The 14774-nt window shown below is 39.1% G+C and overlaps 1 protein-coding gene across 17 annotated transcripts in view; it reads right to left on the reverse strand.

Annotated features, from left to right (window-relative positions):
* PTPRT (protein tyrosine phosphatase receptor type T) overlaps nt 1-14774 on the reverse strand; it is a 568067-nt gene that overhangs the window by 73035 nt on the left and 480258 nt on the right. For 6 of the 17 annotated variants that reach the window (XM_083618332.1, XM_083618326.1, XM_083618321.1 and 3 more), the window contains 2 exons: nt 14040-14060; nt 2652-2681 (listed from right to left, as the gene is read on the reverse strand). The exons of 2 other annotated variants lie outside the window; for them this stretch is intronic. In XM_083618332.1, coding sequence (XP_083474458.1) covers nt 2652-2681; nt 14040-14060 — 51 coding nt within the window. The remainder of the gene's footprint in view (nt 1-2651; nt 2682-14039; nt 14061-14774) is intronic. 9 more of the 17 variants (XM_083618322.1, XM_083618320.1, XM_083618327.1 and 6 more) reach the window with 3 other exon arrangements.

Below are 14774 nucleotides of genomic sequence, written 5' to 3' on the forward strand. Positions count from 1 at the left end.
CAATTACACTCCAAGGAGTATAGTGAACCTTCAAGTCCATACTGTTTGGTTGTACTTGTCATAAGTGTTTATGTCATACACCAGTAACTCACACCACCCCAGGGATTCAGTGGCATGTTATGTAAATATGCAAGTGCAGCTGAACAATACAAGTGTAAGATTATACATTCCCAGAGCAGCATGGGAGCAATTACAAAGGTCACAGGAACCATGTGCTTCAATTAACATGTAAAGACCTTATGTCTGGAATATTATTATTTCAGTAAGCAGTGATTGCACACGGGAATTCCCTGTGAAACAAATTAACCCTTTAAAACAAACTTAGGCTGTGTACACATTGCCAGCTTAAAATGCAGCAAGGTCACGTACACACACCCCGGCTGCATTTCAAATCATATTTGCACTTCATTGTACACATCAGCATGGCTGGATGTGTTTGCAAGTCATATCCTATATAGTCACACCAGTGGGCAGAGAGGAGGGCATGGATGCTCCTTATAGCTTTTATTTTCTAATAGGTTGTAAGCTGATGGTGGGGGACTACATCAAAACACAGTATTTCTAAAAAAGCACACAACAGGAACAATGTAGATTGTAGCAAACATTGTGTGTGCATGGCTTCACAAAACAGTGGTAACAGTGCATTAGATGTGGAGTAAATGGGAGTGTGTACACACCTTTATTAAAAACTGAGACAAGCGTTTTTTAATCAGCTTTCAGGAGTGTGTTCTGCATAACACACATTTTATTTATTTTATTTTATTTATTTATTTATTGAATTTATATACCACCCTATACCTGGAGGTCTCAGGGCAGTTCAAAGAACATTGTAGCTACACTTCACTCACAAATTGTAGATCCCAACATGACTTGAGCAACAGGTATTATGGAAAGATCCTGTGTTGGTGTGGCACCTCTACAAGTGATGAGGCAGGAAATGTAATATGTGGTTCTTCCATCCCTCATTAATTTATCTAGTGCTGTGCTGAAATCTGTCCTCTGGTTTCTTGAAAGGTTTCTTCCCCCATGAAGGAGCCACCTGCCTTTGATTTCATTTCAACTCATTTCCATCTCACAGTGCCCCTGAACCCCTAAAGGGCATCTGTTTATTGTGCACTCACTGATCATTTGCCAAGCACCCCCAGAAACATTTGAAAGCAAGACAGAAGGGTGGTGCTATTCGATAGAAGGGTTTTGCTATCTGAGAGCAAGGCAGACTATTCCCTCCTCCTCATTACCATGTCTGCTCCACTATTTAAACAAATTCCTCGAATACAAGAGTGCCCGGGAGGATGCACTATATGTGTTTTCCAATCTGCTGAATAACTAGTCTCCCTATACATCTGGGTATTAGGGACCTGCAGTTTCATAAGTAGTGTGGTTCTTATCTGAAACTTCCACCACCATGGATTTTTTTTTTTAAAAAACCTCTCTGTTCATTAATGATTTTCCAGGAACAATTAACAAGAAAGTAAACAATAAAAATTAGAAACTATATTCACAGTCTCCATAGTCATATATTAGCACAATACAATGTAATATTAGAGTTTATCTGGGCAATGAAGTTGACAAGAAAGAGTCCCTTCAGAAAGAAAGCTGTGTCGGGGGAGGGGGGGGCTGCATTCCCTGCCACCCTAAGCGACACAGCAGATTACAATGCAGGAGAACCTAATCATGTATGTCCCACATCACATCTAGATTGGCACTTGGTTCCTTGTAGAACTCAGCAGAAAGGATAATGTGGGACAGGGCTCTGCCTGCCACTGGTTATAGCTCCACCTACTGTTGGCCTCCCACCCTTCCACCCTACCAGTCCCAACGGACACCAGCTATTGCTGCTCAACCCTCCTTTCCCATCAGCTAGAAAAGAGAAAGGTTCATGATTCTTGAGCAGTTGCAGCAAAGACAGTGAGTACCCTAGATGCTCACCACCTGCTTTTGGAAACAGTATTTTTCAAAGTGAAGGACAGTTTACAGTAACTTGGTGCTTAGCCTGCTATTTTCCTATTAGTCTACACCAGAAAGAAATGATAATCAGCAAGACTGCAAGGGGTGAGTGAGATATAAAGGCATGGGTTTTAATTGCAAAAGGAAGAAGAAGAAGAAGAAGAAGAAGAAGAAGAAGAAGAAGAAGAAGAAGAAGAAGAAGAGGTGTTTAGACTTGATATCCCGCCTTTCACTCCCCTTAAGGAGTCTCAAAGCGGCTAACAATCTCCTTTCCCTTCCTCCCCCACAACAAACACTCTGTGAGGTGAGTGAGGCTGAGAGACTTCAGAGAAGTGTGACTGGCCCAAGGTCACCCAGCAGCTGCATGTGGAGGAGTGAGAAAGCAAACCCAGTTCACCAGATTACGAGTCCACCGCTCTTAACCACTACACCACACTGGCTCTCAATATGGAAGTAGACATATTGAGTCCCCATGACTTTTTTTTATAGCTTCATGAATACAAAAAGGTGGTTGTGCGGATATTGGATAGATGATGTGCTTTAAAAATGTAGTGTGCTACAAAAACCAAAACAAACAAAGAGAAAAAGAAAAGAAAATGTGACTGGTAAAATAAAAAGTAATTTGTAAAAATTAAAAAGCAAAACAAAACCCTGCAACTCTAATGAACATGCTCAAGAAAAGTCATATTCAGCTAGGTACTTACAAGTAATAGGAGTAGGAATATGCATTTCTTCTAAATATGCAGTCAGATGAAGAAAATGTCCAAAAGTGGGGAAGAAGGAAAAAAAGCATGATTAGACTTTATATCCATTATGTTAAGCTTGAAATGCACACAGTATTGCAGCGCTTCACCCAGTTTGGCTTTATCTTTTATAGATTTCTGAGCATTGCTCCAAGGTCTGAAAGCTAATCTCCGAGAACAGGAATTCCTGGGTTCTACAACTATAACTGCCACTAATGCATTGCACGGCCCTGGGCAAGTCACTTCACTGTGCTTTGAGTTCCTCACCAAGGAGTAACACGAAACTACCCATTGCTGCAAAACAGTTTAAAGTCTATCCGTGGGAAGTCTAGCAATGAAAAATGTGAAGAAGAAAAAAAACACATTTAGTATTGTAATAGTAGGAGGTTTTAACTTAATACTAGGATAGAACTGAAAGATCACTAGCAAACGCTTCAGCTCTGAAAAGAGGGGCTTTCAGGGGCTAAAATAGTTCACAAAGCCCTCGCTGCTAACCTTATTGGTTGCTTATTTGTGATCCTGACAGAAGCAGTGCCCTGCCCTTCCTGCTGCCACAGAGCACAATTTTCCACATCTATTATTTGCACATAGGATTCCAAACTGAACAAGGCTGGCATGGTTTGTCCTTACTCTGATTTGGCTTCTAATGTTACTACATAGTCAAATCTCATTGCAATGTACACAATGATATTTGGCTACATGGCACCTGAAGTCAAAACAGAGTGAGGGCAATGCTTTCTGCCCTCACTCTGTCTGGAGTCTTGGTTTAAAAAAATAAAAAATGAATAAAATAATGCCCCAAAGCAGTGGCACCAGACTGAATAAGGAAAACATGCTGTCTCTGTGTGTAGGGATATCCCCCCCAAAAAAAAATGAGAGAGGGACCCCCTGTTTGTAGGGTGCCAACAATGTGGATTTTGCTACAAAATGTATATTGCTAGTATATGGAATTGTTTCTCTTTTTTAAAAAATCCTGCAGATATGAAAATGCATAATTATGTATTCTATACATAAATGATATCTCTTTGAATATTTCACAATAATATGATTCATTTAAAAGTGTATTGGCTTGAAAAGGAGTTGAAAAAAATACCCAGACCACTATCTACAGACACACACACACACACACACACACACACACACACACACACACACTTAAGCTGTGTTCTTCTTGAGAAATCTCCTGTTCTTAGAAATGAGAATTAAACCTGCATGTAGATTTTCATGCATCATGATCACACATGCATATACACCTTGTACAGTTGTGCATAGTATTCCACTGATGCATTGCCTAATTTGAATACTGATATATTATCAATTATTATACACCAGCCCCCAAACAGCTATGGCGATACACAAAAGGAGCCCACAAGACTCCTCAGTCTGCTGGAGCTCACATACCCCACTTAGAAAATCAGTGATCATGCCAATTAGCTGCTTGGGGGACACAATTTAATCTTCTCATCCTCTCTGTGAAACAGGTAACTGTTGTGATTGTCGATTGTTTAACAGAGCTGGACATGCCCAGCCCTGGCAGTGCTGCATACAAATTGTGGGAATGCAGCCAATTATAGTCCTGGAACAGAGTGCATAATATTATTGTCTCATTTTGAAATCAGGGCTTCTTATCTCCCAAATATTATTCACTATGAGGGGCAATCCACTTCTACGTATATAGTTTCTAAGACTATCCTAGTGACAATATACAACACACTACCTCTCAACTTCTAAAGTACTGTTAATACAATTTGGGGTGTTCTTTTGCATTGGACATTTGAGAGTTTAGCCCAAACATAGACCTGTGTAGCAATGCATCATGGTAGAAGTTGTCCTGTCTTGACAAACATGACAATGACACACTGTCATAGGAGAACAGACAAGAGCAAGAACAGTACAATGAAACACAGGGAAATTCAGCTTAACACAGAACTACTTGAAAAGATTGCAACAGTGTTCTGTGTCCAAAAAAATGGAGGAGGTTGGCAGTTCTTGAACACTGTCACCAGCAAGATGACTATTACAGTCTGAACTATTTTGTCTGCAATTAACAAACCAGTTGCTCTAGTATAAATTAAGAGCTGTCATGTGGTCTTGTTGAGAAGATTAGGGATAAGATTTTCCCCATTCCATTCCTTAGCTCTTCCATTAATTTAGTCTGCCCTGCATTCTATTTCTCTTGAATTCCAGTTTAACTAGGAAAACTTCTGAAATTAATTCTGGAACTGAAGCATGCACAGTTTGCTACAGATTACAGTTCTTTTGCCTCTTTACCCATCTCTATGTTACCAGTGAGCATGTACCCATCAATACAATACTGGAACAAAGAGATCTTCATGTGATCATGTACATGATTGTATCAGAATGACATTCTGTCAGGTGTTTCACTGATATACATATGTAGTCCTGCACAATGGTAAACTACCAAGGAAAACGCTTACTCACATAACTGTATGTACAATCACATCAAGATTCTTTACTACAGTGTTTTATCAGAGCACAAAAGTGCACATATGCATTGTTAAAACACCACATAAAAACTATCACAGTGCAATCATACCCGTGGTTAGATACTGGTTCTTTTTGCAGTGTTTTATTAACGCAGATAGGCACATTCGAAATGGAGGAAAGATGTCAATAAACTGAAGTCACTGAAAGACTACATGCACTGACCATTGCTCTGTAAAACAAAACAAACAAAAAAACCATGGAACCACAGAAGATTCCCTAATGCACAGATTCCACTCTGGAAGCATCTACTCTATGACTCCAAAACATGAGGAGAAATTCAGATGAGAAGAATTTTGGAAGACTGGTCCAGAATAAATGATTTGTGGATTGCAGGCAGGGATGAGGGTACATTTTCTCATGTCTCAGATTTTAAGTATAATTCAGTTGCCATGCTGAATTCACACGGATAGAAGCCATTTAATCTCTCCTCTAATTGGTAGTTGCTAGGCATTTGCAAGAGCCAACTGCTCCTTCCTCTCCCTCCCAGGTTTACATGCTTTCCAAATAAGTGGTGCAGGGCTTGTAGAAGTAGAATTACTGTTAATTGTTCTGTGGATAGTGAGTTTCTACACTGGGAGTTGGAAACTAGTGTCCTCCCCCCCAGTGTTTTTAGACTACCACTCTCACAATCCTTGGCCATTGGTCAATGTTGGCTATGGCTGATTAGAGCTGGAGTCCAAGAACAACTGGGGGACCACGTTTTCTCTATTCCTGTTCTATTTCATACTCCCTTGGACCACCTCTACAGTCAACAGGTGCTGAGGACGAGAGGACAAATGTTACTGTTTCTGTCTCAGTCATTATATGATAATTATTACAAGCAAGTCCACCACAAATGCTATCCAGTGATGCATAACATGTCCTGGAATGCCCTGGCGATAACCCTATTGTACATGGAGAACTTTGGTGTGGGGAATGGGTCCTCTAGAACAGTTCCTCTAGAAGAGCCCTCTTCTGCTCACTGAAGGGGTGTTTCAAACTTAGCAGGAGAGGGTTGTATGAAAAAAGTGATCCCGCGCCATCCAAAAAATTGTTATGTTTCTGCAAGCTCTTGCATTAGACTTCTACAAGTTGCTTCTCATAAGCTTGCTCAGTCCACTGGAGCTGATAAGCTACAACCTGCCTCCTTCTTATTCATCCATGTTATTTACAGTATTTATTTATTTTCAGGATTTATATTTTGCCTTCCCACCAAAGTTTCAAGGAGCCTAACAGCAGCATACTTGGTTGAAAACACAATAAATAACAACACCGAATATGGAAATAGCAACTTAACACATATTTATTCTATAATATACTATCGGTATATTATTTCAGTGCACTGTCTATGAGCAACCTTCTATTACTTGTGCAAGAGTTCACAGAACAGCATTAATGTATATTCACCTTTTGCTAAACAGCTCGTCGTCTGTTAAAACTAAGTTTTATATACTTTTCTTTGCAAAGCTTCAATTCCATGTATGCTGGATGTACAGAATCATCTCCACATAGAGAATTAGTAGTTTGAGTATTGTTGCCAATATAAATAAAACTAAATGACGCTTCAAGCAAAGCTATTATATCCTTGACTATTTTCCTCCTTGACTATTTGACATGACTATTTGACATGAAAGGCATATTCACACATTTTATCTTTCCATTCAGTTATTGAAGGAAGAGCCAGTGCCCTCCAATATTTTGCATAGGTTAACCTCTCTGATATCACTGATAATGTTATTACCTAATGCATGTGAAATGAAGGATGTATTGATTTTGGAATAACTGTTTCTTGCCTTGGAAAAAAGCATATAATCATTATTTTCTATGTGCTGACAGATAGCCTCTAAAAATACATCATGCCTTTTCTTAAATAATGTATTCAAAGGTTTAAGTGTTTCCTTTTCTTCCTATTTTATCAGGGAAATTATCCATAACTACATTCATATCTTCCCCTAAAATGAGTTCTATGAATTCTATGAATATTTAGCAAGCGTCTCCAAAAAAACAGTTTTTGTTCAGAACTGGGTGCACAGATGTGTGTGTTGAGAAATTAAGTTCTTAAGCTGATGTTCTCCTTTCGTAAGCACCTTTGTCTTTCTATTAAGCACCCAATGGGGGCCTGTTTGTTTCAGCTGGCCTATGCAGGAATATTTTCTTTTTGGTACAGCGGTTCTTTTAGCAGATTACACTGTTGAAAATGTATATGATATTCTGGGATGGAAATCTACTTTTTAGTACTGCTGTTTTATGCATGCTGTGGGCGTTTAGAAGAAATTGTATTGCATTTTTTATTCTATTATTTTGAAGCTGTAATTTTAAAATTGTTATGTAAACTGCGTTGAGAGTGTATTATTCAGAGGGGTGGCCTATGCATATTCTAAACTTCATTTCTGACTTCTGGGGATTACACATAATGGATAACCATCACAGGCTTCGAAAGTACAGGAGTTAAGCCACTTGGCTTTGCCCATTTAAATCTTACTTAGTGATAAGGGGGATTACAGTTTAGTATTTCTGATGCCTGCAGTCCAGATATGCAGGACATTCCAACCAATACTGACTTTTGCTCTTCTTCATGGGTGATAGGCCTGGAGAGTTCTGTGAAGGCAGCTTGCTCTGGTCAACAAACATTTCAGTGGAAGATATCTTAGGGGTGACCAGATGAGCATCTAGGACAATGTGTTAATAATAATAATAATAATAATAATAATAATAATAATAATAATAATAATTTTATTATTTGTACTCTGCCCATCTGACTGGGGTGCCCCAGTCACTCCCATGTGTTGGTATGAGAGACCCTGTTTGTGGTGCCGACTCATGAAAGGACCTTCTCAGTAGCATCTCCCCACTTAGTAAGATGCAGATGAATTCCTCATTATCAACATTCAAAGGAAACTAAATACAGTAGTACCTCTGGTTGCGTAACCCTCTGGTTACGTAAACTTCGGGATGCGAAAGCGGCAAACCTGGAAGTATTTTACTGGGTACTGCCACACGCACATGCACAGAAGGGGTCCTCAGGTTGCAGAAACCTCGGGATCTGACCGAAGCTCCGGAACGGATCCCGTCCACAACCGGAGGTACCACTGTACATTCCTGTTGACCTAGGCATTTGATGGCTGAAATGCACTGCTCCTAACAACCCTACAATCACTAGCGATGAGGATATTTGATTATTTTCAAATGTTTTGGATTGTTTACATATTTAAATGTTTTGTTTGGCTTCTTTGGAAAGGCAAGATAGATAGTTGATAAGAGATAAATAGTGCCGCCAAACAGATTTGAGGCACTAATATTCAACAAGGGTCAACCTTAATTTTTTTAAAAAATATATAAAATTGTCCAGTAGCACCTTAGAGACCAACTAAGTTGGCTCTGGGTATAAGCTTTCGTATCTGAAGAAGTGTGCATACACATGAAAGCTTATACCCAGAACAAACTTAGTTGGTCTCTAAGGTGCTACTGGACAATTTTTTAATGTTTTTTGACTGCGCCAGACCAACACTACCTGACATTCACTACCTGAATCTTAATTTTTGAAGGTAATTGTAAGCTCTCAAGAAGTATTTCAAGCTGGGTGAGTTTACGTCAGTTATATGGAATCTTTGACTGTTCACCCATCCCTAATTTCAGTCATGTTTACTTCTTCTGGCAGTGTGTCTTTTTCACCCTGAAACATTTTCTCCTTATACAATCCCACAATGCCATTGTTTCCCCCATTTGGATAGCAAATGCTACATTCAGAAAAATCAGATGTGTCTATTACTGATCAGTTATAATGCCCTGGGCCATGAGCAGATGTCACTCTGATGTCTGAAGGTAGTGCCTCAAGTTTGTCTAATTAAATCACTACTTTTCTGCCTCATTGCCTTGAAAAGCAAGAGAATCTCATACTAGCTTCTCTGTGGGCTAAGAGATTATTATGGAAGTCTGAGTACAATGTAGCTAAGACACATATGGTTGCTTTTTTCTTTTTGTATAATGTAAGGACTAATCTTTATTTTAAAATTATGTATTTAGGAGTTGCCGTTTTAAAAAAGAAATAATCCATTTATTATACAGATTGTTCCAGTCCATCAATATTTTGGATAGTTTCTCATCTCATTGTAGTTTAATCTGCATTAGCTTTAAAATAAGATACATGAGGCAAATGCATCTCTCAGTTTGACTCTATGATCCTATTGTGCAACTTCAGATCAAAATGATCGGATGAACAGATTTAATATTAATTTGTTGAGGGCATCAACTGGTTTAGTGCAGAAGAGGGTCCTATTTTGAGTCCATACTTATGTACAGTTTAATATCTTTAACAACCTTCACTGGTCTGGTGCCCTCTGGTAATTTTGGATTCTGCCCCGCACCAGCTTCAGCCAGCATGCCCAATGGGGAGGGATGGTGGGAGTTTTAGTCCAACAACACTGGGAACACAGATTCCCCTGGAAAAAAGGCTTTCATACAAATAAGTTGAAGATGAATGAAACTCAGATATGGCTTTAACCTTAGAGGACAATGCTGGCTGTACACTTGTGGTCAGCAATCTGTGGGACAGAGAATAACACTTGCTATTTTCTCCCCTTCCCTGTTCTATTTCCAAACATGTTTCTGACTTTTAATTGACATAGTTGCATTTATTTGAACCCAAATCCAAATACTGTAGTCCCAAACATCTGAAAGGAGCTAGGATGGGAAAGACTGATCTATATTGTACAGACTGGAACCAACTGAACTAGATTAAAGCACTTTGGCTCATTCATGCTGAGAAGCCCTACCATAGTTTTCTTAAAGTCTATAATATACTATATCCAATGTTGCTTGGGATTCTGAGAAATAATAATAATTAAAAAATAGTGCAGTTTTGAAATCAGTGGCTAAAATCAGCACAGTTCCAAAGGGTTCGTTTCACAATCTTGATTCAAAATGGCAACCAACTGTATCCAAAGATAAATTAAATCCTGCTCCTTGATATCTTCATGCAAAATCTGGTTATGATATCTCAAGAGGTATTCAAATGTACAGCGAACAGACAAACAGTTAACCTTCCAAAATATATAGTGGATGTTGCTCAGGCAGGAGTATTATGTGACCCATGAGAGCAGCAAAATAAGCAAACTGTACAACGGTGATGGGATAAAATCAGGCTAAATATTTATTAACAGGCAGGGCAAGGGTTGTCATGGCATTGGGTGTCAGGATGAGTTCATCATTCCAAAAGCCCCATGTTGATGGAATGGATCTGCTGGGTTTGCATTGCTCTGAATCTGTATGACGGGAGTCAGCCAGTGTTGAACCTTGTCATGGTACAAGCCAAGCAAGCAAGGTCTCACTGGGGGACCAGGCTAAAGATTCCAACCAGGAAGATACCAAACTCACACTTGGGTCTGCCATGGTCAATCCTCCCATAGGCCCCCTTATGCCCCCCCATTACTATGTTGATCCTGACCAATGTCATTTCCACCCTCATACAAACAATGTTCTTCCGCCTAACAAAGGAAAGCTATAATTTCACTGAGGGAAAGGCGAAAAGAAACCCCAACCAAATGCCAAAAAAATTCCTTTCAGTCCCTGTCAACCAATGACCCAAAATTGCTCAGTGAAGGATCCAACCTGAGGGTGGGTGGGCAGGAAGCTCTCAAAGCAAAATGGCTCCCCTCCCCACTTCAGCAAGGGCTCGTGGGACAGCTTTTCCCCATGAGCCCATCACACAGAGAAGATAATGGGCAAAACCTTGCACTGTGGCAATCTATGGGCCACAGTGCCACCTGGCAAAGGCGTTCCATGCTTATTGGGCATGGAACGGGGCTTCTCACAAATTTGTTTGTATAACAATAAGATGGTATGAGTACAGTCTGCTTTAAAAGTCTAGGTTGGACCAGACTTTCTGGTACAACAGCCTTTACTTTCTAAAGCTTGCTTCGGAATTTTCTGAGACTGGTTTTGCACAGCATCAATTAAGTGCCTTTGGTTTACAAGTTAAAGGAAGATTTCTGGAATTCTGAAAATCATGTTGATTTGGTAGTTGTGAAAGAATGTTAGCTTTCCCCATTTTCAGTTGAGTCAAACATTCAAAATGAGGGTGAGTGCAGAACAATTTGGAATGCTGATGGCTGACTTTGTGGCCAGATTTCAAATCTTCGTTTAGCTGTGGAATCACTGGGTTTTTAACTCTGCTTGATAACCTAGCTCAACAATGGATTTACATCTTCTATATAGCTGGAAATAATGGGACGCGCTATAACTCTGCCATTCATCAACTTTCTAAATCAGCTTTGGAGGCATGAATATCATTACTGAGAAATGTGGAACAGTACATGGTAATTTAGAAGCACAGGGTGAATTAACAAATGGTCTTCATGTCCTGTCCAATGTTTAAAAATGTTTAGGTTGCTTCAAAGTCTTCATTTAGGAGACCACTTTAGTTTACGGAAATTATTATGCAACACACTGTAGTAAAATTTGGTAACCAGATACTCTAACTGACCTCTGTAAATCAAACAACAATGCCTTTATTCGCAGTAGTTATAAGCATATCACAACTTGATATTAGTAACTAAGCACCTTACAGCTTGTGTTAGAGTGATCTGTTGGTGACAAATATATGCTAACGAAAGGAATGCTGTAAAGTAATTGAGAAATGTAAACTTCCATTGTGGATGCAGAAGTTCAGCAGATGGGCACTTTTACGCCTTTCAGTTTTTATCTGATTTAATTTTTATCAGGGGTGGGAAGTAGCTAGATGTGTTAACTCTTGTGCAGGTGTTTACAAATGGGATATGCTATAGGGAAACGTACATTTAAATGTACATTGTATTGAAGCAGTGGGCAGCAGCCATATTTATAAATGAATGGAGAACATCCACATTTGGGTGCGCGTCCAGGAGAACATTCCAATGAGCAATGTGCACTTGCAGTTCTTAAAACAAGACTCTCAGTGGAGTTTCTGTGGACATAAGATACCGTATATTGGAAAACTCAGCAGAAACTGAAACCAAGTCCATTAACCACTTTAAATTCTGCACTTGAACTTGCAGTTTAACCTTACTACTGATCATAAATAATCTTACATAGAAACAAATTCCACTGAAATAAATGGAACCTGCATCCATTTAAAAACCATACCCTAGTACAGATCTTTTACATACATTTGTCAATGGTAATAGTGAATGCTGTTAAGGATTATAGCAGAAGGCAATTTAACACACATATGATGCCTCTAGGAGTTTAGAGCAAAACAAAAAACAAAAAGGTAAGTTATAAGAAATCAATATGAAATATGTTATTTGGGTAAAGCATGGTTTGTGATGCTTTGCCACTCATTAAAACTATTAAAATCAGAGGGAATTAATTGATCTCCCCAATTTTTGAATTAATATTAACCAGCATTGTACTGTTATTAGCTTAGTATACTTGCCAAATTTGTACTAAAAATGTAAAATAGAAGTAGCAGAAAAATATAATCTCTTTGTTATTTGTAATTTTGTTCCAGTCTCTTTACATTCTATTAAGGTTTGGAAATTCCAGATATGAAAAGTACAAACTCCCAGAATCCTATCAAAAGGGGGAAAATGGTATTTTCCTTCACATGAATGAAGACAAATTTGAGACAATAAACAAGAGCACAGGAAGATGTTATCAGATTTCAAAAGCTCTGGTAACCTGACAAGCACACAGGACTCTTGTTAAATTTCCTTTTCACAATAAAGGGGATTATTATTTTTCCCTCTCATGGATTATAAAAGCTGCTAAAGAGGCAGAAGAGTATAAGGGATTCAGAACACACGAGGCTGAATTTTAAACATGAATACAAGAAAATGAATGCAGGATACAGAAGAATGTCCTAATCCTAATGTACAAAGTCGTATTTGCAGATATTATCTTAAGAGTTTCTAAGCATCTTCAACGTTTACTGAAGCAAATGGAAGCTGAGGTCAACTTTAGTGCATCAGCATTTCTTTTATTCATGGTTCTCAGTGGAGTGATTGCTTTTGCAACTCTGAAGATGCAGCTCTTCAGAAATGAGCGTACAGAAAATGGGAACAAGTGTATTGAACAAGTTGTAGAAATGGTTTTCCTGAGACAATAACACATAAGTAGCCAACATGATGCCCTCCAGACATTGTTAAACTACATCTCCCATCAGCCAATGCTCAGGGGTTGTAGGAATTGTAGTCTGACAACATTTGGGGGGGGGGGTACCTCATTGGCTACACCTGCCATAATGTTTGCCCCAGGACAGCTTTTACGGCACAGTGACAACACAAATATAGCTACAATCATTATCAAGCAGTCATACTCCTACAATTAAAACAACAACACTACAAATAGTGTGACTAAAGATGGGAAACTGAGCTACTTGCATGTGCAAACTCACGTTACCATCGCATTGCTGGGATGTAGCAAACTATGGGCTTCCTTTAAAACTGTGCTTTGGGAAATATGAGTATAATGTCAAAATAATGACATGTGTTAAACAAGGACAACCCCGCCCCCCCATTCTTTTAAAATACCAGCTCAACGGAATCACTACTTCACAGTACGTGATAGGTGTGGTGATCATAAAATGACAGCAAGGAAACTCAGCTGACATGCCATGCTGGTTCAAAGTGTGAGAGCCAGTGGTTCACATAGAAAGCATATACAGATGCAAAAAAGATGGAACTGCTTGATAACTTTGTTCCCAACACATGCCAGCAACGACTTCAGAAAGTGGTGAGATCATATATGGGTTGAAACAAATCCTCAGACAACCTCTCTTCCCCAGGCAAGTTTTTAATAACTTTGTCCATCTGAATGGACGGTCCAGAGGAAATGGCTGTCAGTGAGCATGCACAGTCAAGCCACACTTAGAAGGTTAATAATCACCTTGGGTCTACTGCACCGCTCCTTCAAAAAAGAATAGAAAGGCAGTTTTTTGAAGCATCCCACACATTTCACAGCTTGTAATATTGAAGTCAGATGGGAAACGCCATACACATTCATTTTTTGCATATTTCGTCTTCTCTAAATACACTTATACACAACACTTACACAATCAGAAAATAAAGTTTGCAGACCGTGTCCTCATAATTTACTATTCCAGTATGAAAACAGAAGAAATTCAGCTTTAACAACATTGTTTCTATGCGTACAGAAATGCTACTTCTCATCTGAGAGAGTGGAAGTGCTTGCTAATTAGGTTCATCGGCACCTCCATGAGGCACTGTTTCCTTTTTATAGCTAAGTGAAATGACTTGCTCAGATAGTACAAGATGGCCCTATCTAAACTACGAACTTATATTGGTTTTATTAATAGCTCCCCTAAAGAATTCTGGGAACTGCAGTTTGGTGAAGTGTTGAGCACTCTGGTTGAAAGCACACATGCACGCACGCACGGACACACACACACACACACACACACACACTTGCTGCCTTCATTACAATTCCCAGAATTTGCTGGGAAGAGGGAATAGACTACATCACCAATATAAGTCTGCAGTGTGGATATGCCGAGTGATAGAATTGGGTCTAGAACTCAGGACTTCCAATTGTATTCTTGTTATGCTTATATGTTTGTACATACATATTGGAAAATGAAAATCCAAAATGTTCTATGTTCTT

The sequence above is a fragment of the Podarcis filfolensis genome, assembly GCF_964270895.1.
Source record: "Podarcis filfolensis genome assembly, chromosome: 6".
NCBI lineage: Eukaryota > Metazoa > Chordata > Lepidosauria > Squamata > Lacertidae > Podarcis > Podarcis filfolensis.